The sequence below is a fragment of the Carassius auratus genome, chromosome 3 (assembly GCF_003368295.1).
Source record: "Carassius auratus strain Wakin chromosome 3, ASM336829v1, whole genome shotgun sequence".
Classification (NCBI taxonomy): Eukaryota; Metazoa; Chordata; class Actinopteri; order Cypriniformes; family Cyprinidae; genus Carassius; species Carassius auratus.
The window spans coordinates 16,349,635-16,370,096 of record NC_039245.1 but is presented as its reverse complement, the minus strand read 5'-3'; the positions used below and the strand labels follow the sequence as shown (position 1 = coordinate 16,370,096).

Here is a 20,462-nt window from a genome sequence, read left to right as displayed (position 1 = left end):
CCTAAATGTATTTGAGAATCACACTGTGAGACAGCTCATTGTCTAGGTTAAGTTTTTGAATATTTGAAAGTGACAGACTTGACGCGTCAAGAATTTCATTTTAAAACGCGTTTTATTTTAGCTGTCTCTCCCAAACACTCATTTCAGTATTACTTTCATTTTATATTAGTTTTCTATTACTGGTTTTAATGTTGCTGAAAGTGTTGTCTTCTCAAGTTAGAAATAATGAAAGTTTTTTAGTCACATGATTTTGTGTAATGTTTCACATCATATGGTGTCTGTTAATGGTTCACCATCACTTCCACTTCCGTTTCCTATGACACCATACACTGAAGAAAATGTGCACAAACTGAAATATGTTCCTGCATGAGTTGTGAGGGATTGTGTGGAAATGTCTAGCTAGTGTGGACCTTGTTTAATGTGGAAACAGATGACTGTTTAACAAGCATGCCAACACTTTCTGTTCTTTCATTTACAACTAACAACTGATGAAAAAGTTACAAAATGCATTAATTAGATTTGACAATACCATTCCAATCAAACACAAACACAGTGAAATTCATATCAATCTTTATTTGTACTTAGAAATTTTGCGCAACAAATCTTTTTTTTTTTTTTTTTTGTCCTTTTTCCTTTAATGATTTACACCAGGGCAGATTAAAAGTCGATCTGAATCTCTCATGCCATTATTCCTGCAGGAGCGGCTGAAACGGACCTCTCACATAAAGTGCTTCTGTCAACGATCGCTTCTCTCTCTCTCTTTTTTGCAATAGAAAAAATGAAAAGACAGCGGAGGGCAAAAAATTTCCATGGCTCACGAGAAAAGTGAAGGAAGGGGAATTCCTTAAAAAAAAAAAACCTGGGTGAAAAAAAGACTGAAAGAGCAGAGAAAGTTCAGTGAAGGCGTTCTCAGCCCAGGATCAGACTGGATTTGCCGCCAGGTGGGTTCCTCCGGCCGGAGGGGTGGGCAGCAGCCGACGGGGCAGCAGGCTGTGCGCTTTCCTCCTTCTGCTCCACGACCTCCTCTGGAAAACACACACAGATACTAGTGACCGACTGCACAGACGCTTGCATTAGCAATGTGTGAAACAGAGGTGCCCAAACTTTACAAAGGGACAAAAATCAAACCTGAAGACTGTGGGTCAAAGCTAAATACACTACAAAATACATTAAATTAAAAAATTATTATTTAGATTTTTTTTAAACAAACTCCCTTATACTTTTGTTTTTTTCCATGCCCAAAAAAGAGAAAGAAAAGTCATATGCTTTGATGCCATGCTTTTTTTTTTTTTTTTTTTGGGGGGGGGGGGGGGGTGTTCAAATGAATAATAAATAAAACCCCATATAACCATATGCATGCTTCTAAACTATAGTATTCTGCTAATTTCTGTCGGATTCAACACTGATAAGACGATATGATCCACATGAGTTGAAGATGAAGTGAGTGAACATGGTTTATAAATTATTAACTGCATGAAACCATTCACAGGACATCTAAAGAGACACGGAAACAATGTTTCTTGTTCAGTTTGTTGATCATTTTGTATATTATTTGGTCTGTGCAGTTCATGGTAATATTAATACATTTCATAGTTTGATTTTAAGACATGTTTAACCTTTTGACCTCTCGGCCCTAAGATGGATAGTTCACCCAAAGATGGAAATTCTGTCTTCATTTGCTCACACTCGATATACTCCAAACAGCCATCGACTAGTCTGATCAACAAAAATCATATTCTTCAAAATATATGCTCTTTTCTGCTCAACAGAAGAAACTACAACAGGTTTGGAACAAGATGAGGGTAAATTAACCGTCCCTTTACTGTGTAAAATCTGGATCTTGAAGCAAAACCAGTTAAGAACTGCTGCTCCAGACGTTTAGTTTGGACCTGGTACTACATGGATGTGAAAACAGAGACTGGATCTACAATCACAGACTCACTCAGCTCATCACCACTGGGTCTCTAATGGATTATAAGGCCAGTGTATTAGCATTTCATGGGGATGGGAGCACTGGTCTTCCTGGAAGTGTTCGACTGAAGTGTGTTTGGTAAGGTGTGACTCAGAAACGTCTCACTGAAGGACTCATCATGCGCTCACAGGAGAAGTGTTCGGGCTCATGCACACTCACTAATGCACACTTGTCCGGCCTGAAATAGATGCTACTCAACTATATGAATGCAGATGCTTTCATTTGACAAACTGAGTCCAGAAATGCACCATAGATAATAATATAACAACTACAACAAACTGACACATAATTGCTGCCACAAGGGGCGATATAAGACGTTCACAGAAACTGATCTGAGAGAAAACTGAGTGTAGAAGACCAAAAGAGACTGATGAGGATCTTACTGTGCTGGTTAGTTATAGTTTAGTTTGTTATACAGCATCAGCTCTAATGCTAACTGTTTGTATTCTGATTACAGACATTTGAGGACAGATTATATGCAAAGTGAAAAAGCCCACAGCCAGCAGACATGAAGAACCCAGGAGAGGATGAGATTTACACTGTGCATTGACTAATGGCAGAACATGAACACTAGAGCAGGACTGCTGACCCCAGATCAGCCCGAACATCCCATAACACTGAACATCACAGCACACATCAGAGCTACAGTATATGGCCATAATATATAAAGTTAAACTTTTATTTATTTTTCATTTTTAAATGGGGAAAATCAGTCTGTGTGCATTTTATTAATTTGTGAACTATACATTTATCAGTAATTAGAAAATACAACAAAAGTGTCATTTATTCATACTAAGACTTTTACCTTTTTGTTTTATCATTATTATTATTATTAATAATAATAATAACAACAACACCATGGCCAAAAAGACACCTGTCATGTCCTCTAAATGTAAAAAAAAAAAATAATAATAATAATAATGTTTGTAAAATTTTACTTACATTATTATTATTGATAATAATAATAAATGTTTGTACAATAGAAATTAATTATTAGTTGTTAAACAATCACATTTTTGGTTTAATAATTTAAGTGAAAATTTTTTTTACTACTAACAATTTATAAAAACATTAAAAAACAACAACAGATAGAACATTTAAATGGGGAGACCGACTTCATATGTGCAATAATTACTGTGCTTTTAATGTGCAATAATGTGCATAATACATGAACGTACATATGTTTTTAAGTGTATGATTCTCTGTCAGGTGTTTAGTTGGGTAGATAGGTCTGTGTGAAAGGACTGAGGGGAGGTTTCTGCAGTAACAATATCATTTCCTGTGAAGGATTAATAAAGTAACTAATAGATAATAATAATAATCCCCAAACAGACATCTGGGCCCGTATTCACAAAACATCAAGGCTAAAAGTAGCTCATAACTCTCTGACTTGGGAGAAAATAATAGGCGTGTCAGTCCTAAATTTAAAGCTCCTAAATGTTTTGCTCTAAAAGTATTTCACAAAGTGTTTTAACACTAAAACCATTTCCTGAATCTGTGAAAGGTTAGGAGTAGTGAAGAGGACTCCTAAATCACTAAGATCCTGAAATCTGCCTCTGAATGTAAACATCTTTGGCGATAATGAGCTTTTAAAAGCCATCGCCTTTGGTTTTGGAGGTCATCCCGACTCTAACTCTTCCTTTAATCATGTCCTTGTTTTCATTAACCAGCTGTGCATGAACTAACAGCTGTTCTTGTGTCCAGTTTGACGTTTCCATGTCTCACTATCAGCCATGATTATTCTACGGTTAATAAAGAGACTGTTTATACGCATATTCACCAGTTCTGAGAAGCACACATGAAAGAGGCTGACACTAAGCTGAACATATACTGGTTTAAATAGTGACACTTAACCTGCATTTTAAAACCTTTATTTGAATATGGCAACATAATATTGTGTTCTACAACATTTCTACGAATAAATCTCTGACAGAGACCAATCAGTGCATACATAGTTAATAAGCACACTGACATCATCAACAGCAATGAGGTAAACCCCGCCCACTTTCTCTTAGCTGAAGACTTCGGTCTGTTCCTCAGTAAGAGTTTGCCTCAGCAACTTAGTGAATAAACTTTGCTATTTAGGAGAACTTTTAGTGGCTATATAAAATGTTCTGTGAATACAGGCCCTGTCATATTCAGAGATATATATATAAACAATCATTTAAAGCCATTGACAGAAGATTTAAAAGAGGTGGGGATCCCAGAGGTTTAATCTATATTCATTCATCGGTCAAGATAGTTTGTTAAAAAACCCAAATGAAAATGAGTGGTGCCAACACAAGTCCGAATGGACATCATTTAATTACACCAGAGTCAGAGTTTCCCTAGACGTGTTGGGTTTCTAATGGGATCCCCTCATTGTGAACCGAAACCGTCAGAAACAGCGCTACTGCAGACGTCCTTAATGAGAAGAGCAGACGTGGACTCATGGAATAAACCTTAACTGAGAGAGAGAGAGAGAGGAACATTCCAGAGCTAAAGCAGAGCTTCAGCAAGCCTTTATTAGCAGCATTCCTCCACCAATGAGAGTCACACGTCACCCAAACCCACAAGACCACCAAATACTGAGAAGAGTCTCACCGTTGTTCTCCTGCTCGCTTTCAGTCTGATCCTGCAAAACAAGAGCAGAGTCCAGATCACATATCAGGATTTACTTCAGCTCAGATCACATGAAACACCGTTTTAACCCCTCGATGTGACACTGAATATCCAGTGAGAAAACAAAGGGTTTTAATGTCGAATAAAAACATTTCTCTCTGCATTTAGTACATCAACAGAACACATTTCAAGTTTCTCGTTGTGATTCAAGATCATGTTACTAAAAGTGTTCTGTAAGAGCAGAGACATTAAATACAGACAAAACAGAAACAAACGCCTGTAAGAACCAGACAAAATCAGGAAGAAATTCCTCCTGTGAAGGACGAATGAATGAATCAGTCCACATACAGTAGAGAGCTCTGTGGTTTCACTGACCCAGAGAACAGCTGTGTGTGTGTGTGTGTGTGTGTGTGTCGTCCACGGACCCTGCGGCTGTTCATTTAGACCCCACCCAGCTAACGATGTTATTTGAGACACACATCCAGTCCGTGAACAGAAGTACTGCAAGCCAAATACATTTACAATAATAAAACCACTCTGAGCTTCAGCCACAGAATATTTCTCACAGTATTCTTCAATGATTTACCTGACCTACATCTCACTGCTGCTCATATATTCTCCATATAACCTTGTAATCGATCTATTAAATCTCTTGTGGAGAAATAGATTTAGTCATTTAATAGGTCAATCTGATAGACCTGCTATAGAAGAAGAAAGATATATAAAGATATATATATAATAAAATAATTTTCTCTGTCCTGAAAGTCTCTGAACTTATAGAACAATTTAAATTAAAATTATTAAAATTTATATAAAAATATTTCAAATAAAATGGTTTATGCTATGAATATTTTCTATTTATTTTCTATGTCTTTTCATCTAAATAAATACAAAGTAAAAAAAAAATCTTACAAAATAGTTTCTGTTTGTCTTGAATTCACATTGTTTGTTTCTAATCAGAATTTTGATGACGATGAGAACAATATTTAAAATATTTTTAAAAAATTATAATAAATGAATGCATACACCAAAAAAAGCTTGATAAATAAATTAGTATTTTCAGTCTGTCCTGAATTTATCAGGCTTTAAAGTTCAAGATAAAATCACTGTAAGGTTAAAGAAAACAAAAACAAATAAAATAAAAATTTATTTTAGATTTAAATATTTAAGATATTTAGATATAAGGTTGCAATATAAAAACGTCTGACAATATACATTTATAATAAAGAGTGAATTATGTATTTTCTGTCTCAAATCTCTCTGCTTAATTGTGCTTGATTTATCATTGCTCACATACTTTTAAACTCATTTTGATGAAAGGTTGCAGAAAATAATGTTTCATTAAAATTAACAAGTGAACAAACAAACATTTAAAGAAAACATCAAATAGATTTGTTCTGAATTTCTTAAATCTTTAATTTCAGGCAAATATTTCAAATGAATGAAAACATGTTTACGCTATGAATAAACATTTATTTTGATGAAAGTTTGAAGGAAAACATCTCACAAAATAAATACATTATAAACATTTAATTACGCATTTTCTGTCTGGCTTTCTAGTACAGTACTCCTATTTATTTTGATGAAAGGTTACAGGAAACAATATTTCAAATGTATTTCTAATAAATATGTGTTTTGTGTCAGACTTGAATTTGTCTGCTATCACAGTGAACTGTTGACAGTAAGAGCAGGAGCGTGCATGAAGTCAATACAACAGTTCATTACAGACATGAACTACACTGAACGACCTACATTCACACCACACTCGTTAACCTCCCGTTTGATCTGAGAGTTGTGTGTGTGTGTGTGTGTGTGTGTGTGTGTCATATCAGGACACAACTCTGTATAATGACATGGGTATGACACAGGTATATTACAAGGAGAGGGTGACTCATGAGGAGATAACCCATGTCCCCATTTTTCAAAACGCTTATAAATCATACAGAATGAGTTTTTTTGAGAAAGTAAAAATGCACAAAGTTTCCTGTGAGGGTTAGGGTTAGGTGTAGGGTTGGTGAAGGGTGATAGAATATACAGTTTGTACAGTATAAAAACCATCTGTGTGTGTGTGTGTGTGTGTGTGCTCACCGTGCTGTTGGCGGGCTGATCAACAGGAGTGCCGTTATCATAGATGATGGCTGGCTGGCATCGCCTCAGAGGAGCCGAGGGTTCACCGCACAAGACGCCAGACGCTTCTCCACCTGAGACCAGAAAACACACACACACATCAGACCACAGAACACACACACACACACACACACACACACACACCAGTGCATACCTCGTTATCAATAACTACAATAGAAACCTAATAAAAAGGTATAAAATGAAAGGCTGTGCATCCAGTCCACATTTGTTCAGTGTGTTTGGCTGGAGGTAAATCACTCTGGCTGTTTGAGTTCACATGCATTTACAGTTCAAACATCATGTCAGAAATATCCTCCATGTTAATGGTCCATGGTAAACGTTCACCACTTTGATTTTAAGGTCATTTTGTAGAATAAACAACTGTGGTTCAATGTTGGGTCACTGCTTGATGTTCGAAGTCAATCTGAGTCATGAAATAACATCAAGCTGTTTTCTGCAATCAGACGCTGGAATAAACATAAGACACATGTGCAACAGGTGTGTGTGATGAGAGAGGAAAACAGCCACTGGCACACACACACACACACCTCGAGGCTTTGAGGAGTGTTTGAGTGACACGACCCTGAGGTCAGAGGACAACAACATCTCAACACACAAGACACAAAGAGCTTTTGGTTTGAGGAGAAAAAACAGCATCCCATTGAGAGTCAATGGAGTCAAACCAGCTCAACGCTAACAAACGCTCTCCTTCAGCGGTCTTTGTTCGGGACGGGCTTCTCACGATGGAGAGAGTTAACCTTTCAGAGTCATGACACAGAGCAGATATGAAACTACATATCAACATCACACTTAGATTTAGATAAAGAAACAGAAAAATAATAAAAAATATGGTTGAAAACGAGAAAAAAGTGATTCTGCAGGATTATGGGGAGAGGAGTTTTTGACAGGAAAAAATATTAAAGCTGCTTTAAGGAAAGCCTTCAAGGTTAGCACAAAAAAGCATTACGCTGCAGTACACTGGCAAAGAGACAAGAGGCTTCTTCTCTAAACGGATGTCAGTGGAGATGCTTCACTACGCTAGATAAACTGCTTCTGTGGCTAAAAAGCTGATTTAATGAATCGACAGACTACTGGCTTCTCTTCAACATGTTCACCAATAAACACTGGCTTTGGATTGATCTATTTTTAGTTTGCACTGAAAAAACAAAAAACAGCCGTTTTATAAGAGATGTCATGGACTATTAATAAAACATCAAAATGTGCTTATTTTATTACACTTTTCAATTTTGGCCTGTAGATTTCAATTATGACATATCTTTGTTTCTCCACTTCGGTATCACTTACACACACCAAATCTAGTTTTATTCCCATCCATATTCTGAAGGTTTTTACTGAGGGGTTTGTTCATACATCATTCGCTTAAGTTTATTACTGCACATTTCTTAAAAAATAGTTAGTTTCTCCATTTCAACAGCACTTCCACCAAATTTAACCAATTTATTCCCATCTATCCTCTGAAGGTTTTTACTGAGGGGTTTGTTAAGAGATCATTTATATAACCTTTTATTCCAAAAAAAACATGATGAAAATGTCTTTTTTTTCTGGCTGTTGTTAGTATTTTTGTGATAAAAAGAGTGATTCAAATCCCCTCAGTAAAAAAATCAAGCTAAATAAAATAAGACTTTTGAACCTGGCTTTATCCAGTGTTCAGATTAATTCTCTGGAAATGCTTGCAAATGATTGCTTATCCAATTAGAAACACGCTTATTTAAACATAACATATCAGTAATGCTAAATAATTGTCTCAGATGTACCGCGATTACTCAACTGGGGACAGTATAATGATAACCATTCGTTACACTTGTACCCTTTTCACCCTTGCTGTCTTGCAATAATGGAGAGAAATGTTATGGGATTTTAACTTCCAGAGCCAACTGTTATACTCCATTAGCTGACAAAAAAACAACCAAAACCCCTTACAGAACACAAAAGACAATCACAAAGACATCCTGCCAGGCACCTCTGACGTCTCGCTCAACTTCCTGTCAGCTCAGACCCACATTATAAATCCACAGATCCTGCGCTCATGCATACTGCACATAAAAAGCCCAAGAGTTTTCCCTAAAGCCATGATGCAAAATTCATATCAGTCACTCACAATCTCAAGACCTGGAGATCATGGCATCAAATCTCTGAAAGGCACTCAGTTTTTTGGGTCACTTAGATCCTCTTATGCATGTCTTTTGATTTTGATTTCTACTGAATTTGAGCCTTGTTTTCTGAGTAACGGCTGTAAAACAAGCAGACGACCCAAACGCTGCGGCGGGATTCAACATCTCAGACGAGAGCCAGGGAAAGGTCTTCAGAGAGAGAATCAGCAGATCTATGAAGGACACCTGGCCGAGTCGAGCATTAGCGCTGAATCAGAGCTCAGATTATCCTGATACAGCTCCTGCAGGGCTAACGGTGTTCACAACACAACACACATTTCTATTCCAGAAGATAAAGATGCTGTCAGACTCTGAACATCTAAACACAGAGGAGCCGTGCTGTCTACATATACAGCTCCCTTCTGAGGGAACATCCTTCAAGAGTGACAGATTCGGAGCAGCACGTGAAGCACACGGGAGAGGAGAGTTTGACGTGTTGCTAAACTAGCAACATGTTACTTTCAGCACACAGACACAGCGCTGGCAGTGGGGACATGGTTTAAATTATTAAATAAAGTTCAGGTGTAGTCAACATTTCCCTTCACTGTGTGAAAGTGTTTCAACATGATGTCACACACTATCTTTCCCTACACCGTGAATCACTTCCTGAATCACTGGACGGTCGGGTTATTTGTCCAGGAAATGACATCATGCCAAAGGCATGCTGAAACACTTGTGGTCGTCTGTGAACAAAGCAAATATAGTGAGGGCAGATTACTAAGTTAACAATGATAAAACGTTCAAAGGCAGGTTTTAAACACCGAACTCAGGCTAAAATCAGTTCACACTGCTGCTTATCTGAGCAAACACACGTGTGAACCCAAGACGTTCTCTCCGTGTGCCGACAGACGACAGAAAGACGCACAACCGGTCTGACAGACATCACTGTAAAATGTAGACGTTTCTGCTAAAAGTTCTGCTTGTTTCATCCAATAAATGCAGAATTGCTCAGCAAAAGAGATTTTCAAATATGTGTGTGCGTACATCCCAAACTAGTGTATACTTTCATACAGATGAGGTCCTTGACTTCCTCATTTACAGTAAACATTCCTGTAAATCATCACAGTTGTTGAACATATAAAGGTGACATTGACGCCATGCAGGTTTTAAATAATGCAAGCATTAAAATCTAACCAAACCCAGACCTGACCAGCAGCAGAATTCAAACCAGATGTGTGTGTGTGTGTGTGTGTGTGTGTTCTGTACCTGGTGGGTTGTTCCTCCGGTGGGCGTGAGGGTCATCAGGTTCAGCAAAGATACTGGAGGCCATCTTGTTTTTGCGCACAGGCTTCTCCTCATCCGAGCCGAAGGAAATATTTGAGGCTCCGCCAGGGGGACGCAGCACCCTACGAGACACGGGTCAGAAGATTTCGGCTCAACAAATCAATTACACAAGCTTCAAATAAACAGCACATATCGCATGAAGGAAACCGCAGGACTTCATGGTGCTTGTGACATGATGCAACGATGCGAATAAGTCAACAGTAGAGATTTAAACCCTCGATAACAGTACAAATTATCATTTTACATGCTTTACATGTGAGAACGAGGAAGCAACATGCAAAAATTCAAAGCAGGGTATCTCATAAGTCTCGAGTTTAGTCAACTTGGTGCATTGATATAAAATTTAAGTCTTTCTTCTGACCGTGTGCTCATATCAGAAGTGTATTTCCATGACGAGCTTAGAGTAATAACAAATGAAAACCAGCACAGTAACATTTCAGTAAACACTATAACATACAAAAGATTTCATTCTGAAATCTTTAAAGAAAAAATGCCCACAAGTATATTTGCCTAATATCATATATAGCAGAAAAGTCCAATAAAATACGGTTTATAGTCAGTGAAGTCAAATCATATTATTAGTTGTATCTTTCATGCACGTATAACTTTTGACACATAAAACAATTTGCATAATCAATTAAATAGCATTGATAAGACATAGGCCTTATACATTTTAATGTGTGCATTTGACAGACACTTTTATGACTTCATCAGGTCATGCATACGCTGGGAATCGAACCAGTCACATTTGCATAAGCTAATAAAATAGGCATTACCACATGTATGAACTATGCACCACTTTGTACAAATATCTATATTGTGATAGATCGATCAAGTGACTCATACAACGAATGGCTTCAGTCATACCACCCAACCCCAAACTGAAAGACACAACACACACACACACACACACACACACACAGCTGACCAGACCAGAGCTATTCCAGTGCTGGATGGTTTTGATTCAGCACATATGTTGATTCATTAAAAAGACACGAGGGTGGGTGTGTGGACAAACCCGGGGTAAAGTGACTGATGTGGTCGAGGGAAGCCCTAATCAATGCTTTTGAAAAGCCCAGAGCTGATCTCAACACCCTCCCTCCATCGGCGCAGGAGGAGACCAGCTGACACCCGCCGGCAGCTGTCAGGGTCACCTCCATCCCAACACAACTTTCTGCTCCTTTTGTCAAAGGAATCGACGGTGTGGCGATTATAAAACCAACCAGTGCCGTCTGGATGGACTGGTTAAACAGCTAATGCCTTAACCAGACTAAAGCTTGGGATCAGATCAAGAGACTTTATTAGAGAAGAAGGCCATTCGCTCGAGACCCCACCCAACCGACACGGGAGACACATGGCATTAAAAAGCCCTCCTCAAGCCCAAGATGCATGCTGAAAACATCCCTAAATCAGTCCGAGTGACCAATAAACACGCCTGCTCTCGGCTTGACCTACATTTCTGTCCTCTCCACCGAGGGGAACCCCAGACACGCAGGATTTAACGACTAAAACTGGGGGAAATGACAGGGGGACGAGAATCAAAGGTGGTGAGGGAGGCAACATGTTGCAGCAAGACCCAAAGCCAAGATGTCTGATATTAGGATTAATATACCAGACGATGCCCTAATCCTCGTTTAAGATGTGTGCATCAGGCGGAAACAAAAGCCAATGCAACATTTCTGACATGCAAATGTCTGAATGCATTTCCATCCCTCCCTTGAAAGTTACAGACCATATCATTTCTGGATACACAAACACACCTAAAAAAATGAGTTAGTTTGCATCCCAAAGTCCTTTGGCCAGACGAGCAAACCTTCCACTGGCTGGCTGGACCAAATTCAATGCATCTGTTCCAACCCTAGTATCAGAAACCTTTTAAGGACAATGGAGCGGGTATTTTTGGGCCAGAGCTGGAGGTTACACCAAACAGTCAGATGACTGGGACTAAACGGATGACAATATAAGCAGCAGAGAAAACATGTATTGATGAAACACGATGCAAATAAACTTTAAAGCAAATCACCCAGTTTGAGATGGCCTGCCAGCCCCATTCCTTTAGGCTGGGTGAAGTTTGGGCACCATCCACATCAAAACACCAGACATCACATCAAACCTGCATACAATGAGCCTGGAGTGAATCTCAGATCATTATAAGGGTGGATGGGTCTTCATGGCCAGGAGGATGATGATGATGATGATGGTGACAGACAGTCTGGGCTCATTCAGACCAAATGAAAACGTGAATCAATCCATTCCAAACCCATTAAATATTCAGGTTGATAAGCTTCATTTGCGTTCGTGTATTGGTGGAGGAATCCATCCATCATCATCATCATCATCATCATCATCACCTCCAGCTCTGAGCTCCTCTTCTTTTGTCTTCCTTCGGATCTCAACAAACCCTTTTAAAAACACTTACCTGGAGCTGTTTTTGGCGCCAGGCTCCATGCCTTGGAAAGTGGTCGTCGTGGTCATGTTGAGCGGGTAATGTGCTCGCTAAGCCGCGTTAGAAACCCTTCAGCAGGACTGAATTCGTCTAAATCCTTTCTCCCGCATGGGCTCCACCCGGACCAGCTGAAACCCGAGCACCCTGAGCGGCGCTTTAGACCAGCCCACGAAGCCCCGCCCACCGGGGCGACGCGCGACCTGATTGGACGGGGGCCAGCGGTCCCTGGCGTTTGATTGGAGCACTGGCCATCATTCACACTATAAGTTTATGTGATGTGTGGCTTACTGCAAAAACAGCCATAGGATATCGACGTGTTATGCAAATTGAAACTTGCTCTTTTATTCCAATATTTTAAAATACCTTAAAGTTTCTTAAAGTTAATAGACTGAAATACACATATCATGCCATTTTAGTGAAAATTTCAATCATATTTTTAATAATTCAAACTACAATGGATTTTTAATAATCTAGAATTACATCTAATGATACTTTGCTTCAAGAATAATTGCTAAAATTATGCACAAAACAATTATTCAGAATGCAAAAGCAGTTTAAAGATTGAGCACAGTGACTAAAACACACTGACAGCTTGATAAAAAGAGAATATTTTATTTCAACAAGAGATTAGACAATACAGACAGATGCTGGACTTGTCTGAAACAGGACTTCGCTCGAACGCACTCGAGGAAAAGCCTGTTTAACACAAGACTCGCACTTTACGTGACCACTACAATAAAAAGTCTTAAAACCAATTTGTCTGAATGGAAAACAGAAAGCCGATCTGAATTGCAGGTTTGTCTGCGTGAAGTATAACAGAGCAGAACATTTCTTTATCACTTCTGGAAAAAGCCTGTGAGCTCAGATCCGAGCCAGAACAAAACCCACACGTCTTAAGGGGAAACATGTATTAGTTGGTCTATACACAGATGATGCTTTACATGTCAGATTTCACACCAATTAAAAATCCCAATGTAATAATTACTGCAGCAGAAACCCTTTATGTACAAAACGAAAGAAAAACATGATGAACTGAAAACACTATACAACAGCAGTTATAGATAACCATGAGGAGCGGAGAGAGAGAGAGAGAGAGAGAGAGAGAGAGATGGTCATTCAGATGTGTCCTCCTGTCTGTTGCTGGAAAACGTCAATTGTGTCTTCATCCTCCATCTCCAACTGCAGGAGAACAAGACGAGGTCGTTTATTATTCACTGTTATTAATGAACACAAGCCATGTGAGGTAACGTGAGTCACATGTGATCACAGTGCAATGCTGTCACGCCAGATTCATTCAGATCAGGTCTATTATGTGTGAAAAAAAACACTCTTCTTCTTCCCTAAACGTTCATCTGAGAGCACACATGACACCCGCTCTTTCTAAACCAGACAAAAGCGTTGAAGACAGGCTTTTAGTTTCCAATCATCACCGAGAAAATTATTAAGCTGACTGGATGAATAAAAAGTGATTGCTTAATTTGCCTAATTCATCAACGACAATACAAACTGGATTCTGATTATTATACTCATTTTGTATGTTACACTAATTTGGCAAATACACGTTTTAACATATCTTTTTATTACCATAAATTAAAAATTACGCTAAATTAAAGGCAGTACAAGAAACTATATAATATGCAGTAATTCTCTACAAATTCATATACATGTATAAATTCATTATAATGAAATATAAAAAATTACATAGGGAGATGATGTTTTAAAGCAGCTTTACAGAAAATGCACGATAAAAAAAAAGTAAATTATATATTTTTTTCTGTTTTGAAGCAATTATTTTTCATTGCAGTAATTAACAGTAATTTTGAAGATAATGTCACAATGCAATTAAGCGTCATTCTCTTAATGTTTCTAACAATGCCATTAGGCTTTTTTTTAATGACCTGGATATTCACAAACAGGTTTTGCAAGCTTAGTCTTTTCCTTTACATTAAACAGGGTTGACTGAAGTCCATCCGGTTTAACACCCCTGCACGCACACACACACACACACACCTGTACAGAGTGATGTCACCGTTAGACCCAGTGAGCGTCAGTGATGTCATACCTGTGCGGGCGTGTCTGTCTCGTTAATCGGCTGTCCGTCAAACCGGAATCGAATCTGCCTCATCGTCAGTCCCTGGAGAGACAAGCACATCAACACTCACTGCTGTTATTGAACTAGTATTCATATACTGCGACAGCTTTTATTTTTGTACTTTCAGTTTCATTTAAATTTTAGTTAAATTTTTATCGTTTTATGTGATTTTGACATTATTTGTAAACTCAAGTCTTTCATCTAATATTTATATTTTATTCCAGTTTTATTTGAATAAAAAAAAAAAAACCAATGAATTATTCTTAATAATTACTATTTAGGTTTATTTTTTATTTCAGTTTTCTTTTTTATTATTTACAGTTAGTCATTTTAATGCTTAAACTAAATTAAAATTAGAAATGTTGGCAACTAATAATAATTAAGTGTTTAATCTAATTTAATAGTTTTAGTAAACAAAGCCAGCTAAAAACAGGAAAAGTTTTACATATATTTTCAGTTTTCATTTTAATTTTAATAATTTTGTTCAAATGATTACTTAGGGTTATTTAGGGTTTACTATTATTTATATACTGTTATATTTTTTATTCAACTTGTATTGAAATCTTGCCTTAAGAACTAAATTAAATTAAGTTTGTCATCTTATATTTATATTTTAGCTTTATTTCAATCAACTTTTTTTTTTTTTTTATAGTTTTAGTTAGCGAACTTACTGAAAACTGAATAAATCCTGAATCCTGAATGAATTAATCAATTAGACCGTTTCTTTTTAACGAATGGATTTGTAAATCAGTTTCTTAAAATGCTAATCTGAAGGTCTCCACAGTATCCGACATCATTTCGGACATCCCACCCCTTCAAGGGAACTCAAAGTCTGAGATAAAGATGACTGATCAGCCTTCATATTTATTTTCCGCTGCTGACAAGGATTTCCTGACGTCTGAATGAACATGAACCTCAGGGCCGGGACACTTCCTTCCAGCAAACGCTGTCCTACTTCTGCTCCACGATGAGATTAACCCCTCCTCCTCCGCCAGGAAACACGTGAGTGACCTACAGATCAGGCGTCTTCACCTGCTGTGTTTACAGCACTGAGCGAGCGCTTCATAAAGCCTGGACACTTCTGATGAGCTCAATCTGATCTCAGGAGTGATCTAGCGTCGCTCTCTGTCAAACGTGAACATTAGAGTCATTGTTCTCTCTCTAACCCTCTCTAGCATGGAAGAAACCTTGACTTGGACATGAGGGAGAGATAAAGCCAGCAAAAAGATGGATGTGCGAGTGTTTATTGATTAGAACGAAGAGCTTTTGTAAGCTTCTTGTGGCCTTAGCATTACTGCGACCCTTTCACACGCTGCTTCACACTGAGTCTTTGATTTCTGTTACACTGACAGCGAGGTCAGGATGTTTCTCCACGACATTATCTAGCAAATATCAGTTATTCTTCTTCTTGCAATGTGTAGAAGAAAGTACACGAATATTCAACCAAATGTCTAGGTAACAACTGGATGTATTTCTGATTTAATTTCAAAGGTTTGAACACCGTGTTCTTTCATTTTAAATAATATTATTATTCCCCCGAAGCCTTGATTTCTGTGCAATTCTATGCAAAATGAGCTTATTATAAAAAACAGAGTAATACTTGCCAAAAAAAATGAACTTAATTCAAAAGTAAAACTAATTTTAATTCCGCACTGACAGATATTTGCTCATTTTAATCATAAACATCGGTTGAGATGCTAAACAAATAGTGATTCATTTAGGGATAGGTGTTTATATGAATGTATGTCTGAGGAGAACTTACTGTCTTTAGAAAGGTTTAGATGGTATTTTCTTTTTATCTTCCTCTGTATAATACATATTAAAGTTCACAAGTGCAGCGCTGCTTTGTTTACAGCGGTAACCAAGGAAACGCTTTAAGCTCCACCTGCTGCGGTGTTCATAGGTGCTTTGTTTACAGCGGTAACCGAGGAAACGCTTTAAGCACCACCTGTTGCGGTGTTCATAGGTGCTTTGTTTACAGCGGTAACCGAGGAAACGCTTTAAGCTCCACCTGCTGCGGTGTTCATAGGTGCTTTGTTTACAGCGGTAACCGAGGAAACGCTTTAAGCTCCACCTGCTGCGGTGTTCATAGGTGCTTTGTTTACAGCGGTAACCGAGGAAACGCTTTAAGCTCCACCTGTTGCGGTGTTCATAGGTGCTTTGTTTACAGCGGTAACCGAGGAAACGCTTTAAGCTCCACCTGTTGCGGTGTTCATAGGTGCTTTGTTTACAGCGGTAACCAAGGAAACGCTTTAAGCTCCACCTGCTGCGGTGTTCATAGGTGCTTTGTTTACAGCGGTAACCAAGGAAACGCTTTAAGCTCCACCTGCTGCGGTGTTCATAGGTGCTTTGTTTACAGCGGTAACCGAGGAAACGCTTTAAGCTCCACCTGTTGCGGTGTTCATAGGTGCTTTGTTTACAGCGGTAACCGAGGAAACGCTTTAAGCTCCACCTGTTGCGGTGTTCATAGGTGCTTTGTTTACAGCGGTAACCAAGGAAACGCTTTAAGCTCCACCTGCTGCGGTGTTCATAGGTGCTTTGTTTACAGCGGTAACCAAGGAAACGCTTTAAGCTCCACCTGCTGCGGTGTTCATAGGTGCTTTGTTTACAGCGGTAACCAAGGAAACGCTTTAAGCTCCACCTGCTGCGGTGTTCATAGGTGCTTTGTTTACAGCGGTAACCAAGGAAACGCTTTAAGCTCCACCTGTTGCGGTGTTCATAGGTGCTTTGTTTACAGCGGTAACCGAGGAAACGCTTTAAGCTCCACCTGCTGCGGTGTTCATAGGTGCTTTGTTTACAGCGGTAACCGAGGAAACGCTTTAAGCACCACCTGTTGCGGTGTTCATAGGTGCTTTGTTTACAGCGGTAACCGAGGAAACGCTTTAAGCTCCACCTGCTGCGGTGTTCATAAGTGCTTTGTTTACAGCGGTAACCGAGGAAACGCTTTAAGCTCCACCTGCTGCGGTGTTCATAGGTGCTTTGTTTACAGCGGTAACCGAGGAAACGCTTTAAGCACCACCTGTTGCGGTGTTCATAGGTGCTTTGTTTACAGCGGTAACCGAGGAAACGCTTTAAGCTCCACCTGCTGCGGTGTTCATAGGTGCTTTGTTTACAGCGGTAACCAAGGAAACGCTTTAAGCTCCACCTGTTGCGGTGTTCATAGGTGCTTTGTTTACAGCGGTAACCAAGGAAACGCTTTAAGCTCCACCTGCTGCGGTGTTCATAGGTGCTTTGTTTACAGCGGTAACCAAGGAAACGCTTTAAGCTCCACCTGTTGCGGTGTTCATAGGTGCTTTGTTTACAACGGATACCAAGGAAACACTTTAAGCTCCACCCGCATCTTTGTGTGGATCATGATTAAAATACAGTGGTTGTCTCTTATTTTAAATGTAAGAGCACAGACAAAATCTTAGTTTGTTTATATGAAGATATTTATTTTATTTGTGTTACTTATGACTTGGGGCTCACTTTAAAATGTAAATTAAATTTTTGTTATTTACATTATATAAAAATTTTGCTTTTTAGCAAACACTTATGCAAAGCAACATACAAATGAGAACAGAAGCAAACCAACAAAAGAGCAATAATATGCACATGCTACATTAGTATTTAATTAATTAGTGTTATATTCAATTTTACAAAGTGTACAGTATTTTATCCAAGCAATAATAAAAGGAAACATTTAATTTATAATTTGTCTTAAATCTCATTTTGTTAAAAAAATTAATAAAATTGTGAATAGAATCTAGAGTTGACTGAATAGTTACATCCCTAATAACAAATGCAATTTAGCTAATAACAAAATTTTTGTTATTCTTGTGATAAAATGCTACGACTGTATTTCTTTAAAACAACAGTAAAGAAATTACGATGTAAAATTTTAACACAAACTCTAATATGTGTAGCCAGGACTACAGAATGCTGTTGGGACGGTAAGTTTTCGTGCTTGTAGCTGACACGAGCTCACAGAGGAGATCATGTGTGTGTGTGTGTGTGTGTGTGGCCGGCACCTCACCTGTCTCTCACAGTAGGCCTTCATGAGCTTGCTGAGGGGTGTGTGTCTCTTAATTTTAAACTGGACCACTGACCCGTCCTGTCCCGCCACCTTCAGGTTGATGTGGTCGTTGTTCTCCGTCTTTACCCCCTCCTGAGAAAAACAAAACAAAATGTACATACATAAAGGTTAATGAGATATTACATCATTCTTCATTGCATATTTTATGCACATCTCATTTGCAATCACTGGATGAAATTATTCATGGACATTTCCATTAGCTGCTGGTTTGGAAATCTCAGTGTGAAACATAAAAATGCATTACATATAATAGTTACAATTAGTGGGAAGATCAACAGGTAAAGAACATTTACCTTTTTTTAACAGAAATGTCTTGAGTCTGGCTCAATCTATGCCCTTGGGCAACGACAATTTATTTATATTTTTATGTATTCATTTTTTTTAAATGTATTGTATGTGTCTGTTTCAAAAATACTGTACTATTCTAAAAAAATGGCTGTCATCAATGATTTATCAACAGGAGTGCTGTTCGTGGATTGATGATTAAAACAGATTGTGAATTCATGCAGTAGTTAACGTGGACAGAGAAAGCCAGAAGCTAACATAAGCCTATTTTGGTCAATACAAACACTACTTTTATCTGAGGTACACAAAACCACGTGGTCTTATGATTAATCTGGAATTTTCATAATGGATATGAGTGCTGTCAGTCATAAACTTGAACAAAATGGATACATGGGATTGATAGATGGTTTGAAAATCCAATGCAGTAATAAACAAACACGTGCATGTTCATCTTCATGGTGGTTTTAGCGGGTTTGGGTGTTATTAGCAGTGCTGTGCATGAGCTGCTGTGGCTGCACGTGATGAATGGATGCAAATGTGAGCATCAGACTCGCATCATCAACAGAAAACATGTTTCCATTAGAGCTCGCACATGACGCGTTTCTATCAACAACATACGCACGATATTAAGTCGTTTTACCGTCTTTTCTCCTTCTTATGTTTTATGTGAATGCGTCTGTGTGTGTCGCGCGCGGTGTGAGCTCGGCATGCGCGTTCACGCGTCTCCTTCCGGTGTTTCTGAGGCGGCAGTTACAGTATTTATCCGCTACGCGCGATATTTCACGTTAAAAATCAAACCATCCGCGTCCTTCCGTGTTTTCGCAACCCGTCAGACGCCTTGAACTGTTCCCAATAATAAACGATCCCTTCCTTTCTAAACGCCACTCACCTTGGGTTTCTCGTCGGCCATGGTTATTGTGTTTGCGCTTCTCTCGACGCCGCCACACAAAAGACTCAGCGGGAGCGCGCACGTCCGCGCCCCCGATTAAAAACAGGCGCTGCGTGCGCGGTCACGAGCGGGGCGTCCTCTCTCCGCGCTCCGCCGCGATTGGCCAGAGCGGGTGACGTCATGCGCGAGACCAGGGAGACGGGGAAACATGCACGCGCATTCGTGCACAGTGTCTTTTCTTGAAAAAAAAAATGTTTGGCCAAATATGAACAAAAATAACACAAAACGACGGTGATTTCCCTCGTGATTATCATATGTTATCAGATATATGACGTGGACATCCATGAGTTTATTATTTCTTCTGTTGATTCTGAGGGAAAGATCCTGTTCTCCTCACACTGGAGGGAAGGACGCCATTTTGTTCTTCATGTCAGTCACAGATCAGGCTGAATGGACCTCAGCCTTTATTCGTTAATAGTTTAAAACGAGTGTGAGCAAACTACAACAAATGTGTGATATA

At 38.8% G+C, this 20,462-nt stretch overlaps 2 protein-coding genes across 2 annotated transcripts; both read right to left on the bottom strand.

Moving 5' to 3' along the window:
• Nucleotides 1-604: 604 nt before the first annotated feature.
• LOC113055625 (jupiter microtubule associated homolog 1-like) lies at nt 605-12,749 on the bottom strand. The gene is made up of 5 exons (XM_026222046.1): nt 12,575-12,749; nt 10,078-10,217; nt 6,662-6,774; nt 4,556-4,586; nt 605-1,025 (listed from the first exon to the last, which is right to left on the bottom strand). The coding sequence occupies exons 1-5, from the start codon at nt 12,628-12,630 to the stop codon at nt 910-912; spliced, it is 456 nt and encodes a 151-aa protein (XP_026077831.1). The 5' UTR covers nt 12,631-12,749; the 3' UTR covers nt 605-909.
• A 444-nt stretch (nt 12,750-13,193) lies between these two features.
• On the bottom strand, nt 13,194-20,098 carry LOC113055712 (small ubiquitin-related modifier 2). The gene is made up of 4 exons (XM_026222103.1): nt 19,943-20,098; nt 18,709-18,840; nt 14,664-14,735; nt 13,194-13,780 (listed from the first exon to the last, which is right to left on the bottom strand). Exons 1-4 carry the CDS (start codon nt 19,961-19,963, stop codon nt 13,718-13,720), a joined length of 288 nt encoding a protein of 95 aa, XP_026077888.1. The 5' UTR covers nt 19,964-20,098; the 3' UTR covers nt 13,194-13,717.
• Between the last annotated feature and the right edge of the window lie 364 nt (nt 20,099-20,462).

Excerpts from the sequence above, each read along its gene's own strand:
- LOC113055712 (XM_026222103.1), bottom strand. The coding sequence starts at position 19,963 with ATGGCCGACGAGAAACCCAAG. Across the intron at positions 14,736-18,708 it reads AGGCCTACTGTGAGAGACAG|GGACTGACGATGAGGCAGAT; the intron begins GTGAGGTGCCGG and ends TTGTCTCTCCAG. Across the intron at positions 13,781-14,663 it reads AGACAGACACGCCCGCACAG|TTGGAGATGGAGGATGAAGA; the intron begins GTATGACATCAC and ends GTTCTCCTGCAG.
- LOC113055625 (XM_026222046.1), bottom strand. The coding sequence starts at position 12,630 with ATGACCACGACGACCACTTTCCAAGGCATGGAGCCTGGCGCCAAAAAC. Across the intron at positions 10,218-12,574 it reads GGCGCCAAAAACAGCTCCAG|GGTGCTGCGTCCCCCTGGCG; the intron begins GTAAGTGTTTTT and ends CGTGTCTCGTAG. Across the intron at positions 4,587-6,661 it reads ATCAGCCCGCCAACAGCACG|GATCAGACTGAAAGCGAGCA; the intron begins GTGAGCACACAC and ends CTTGTTTTGCAG.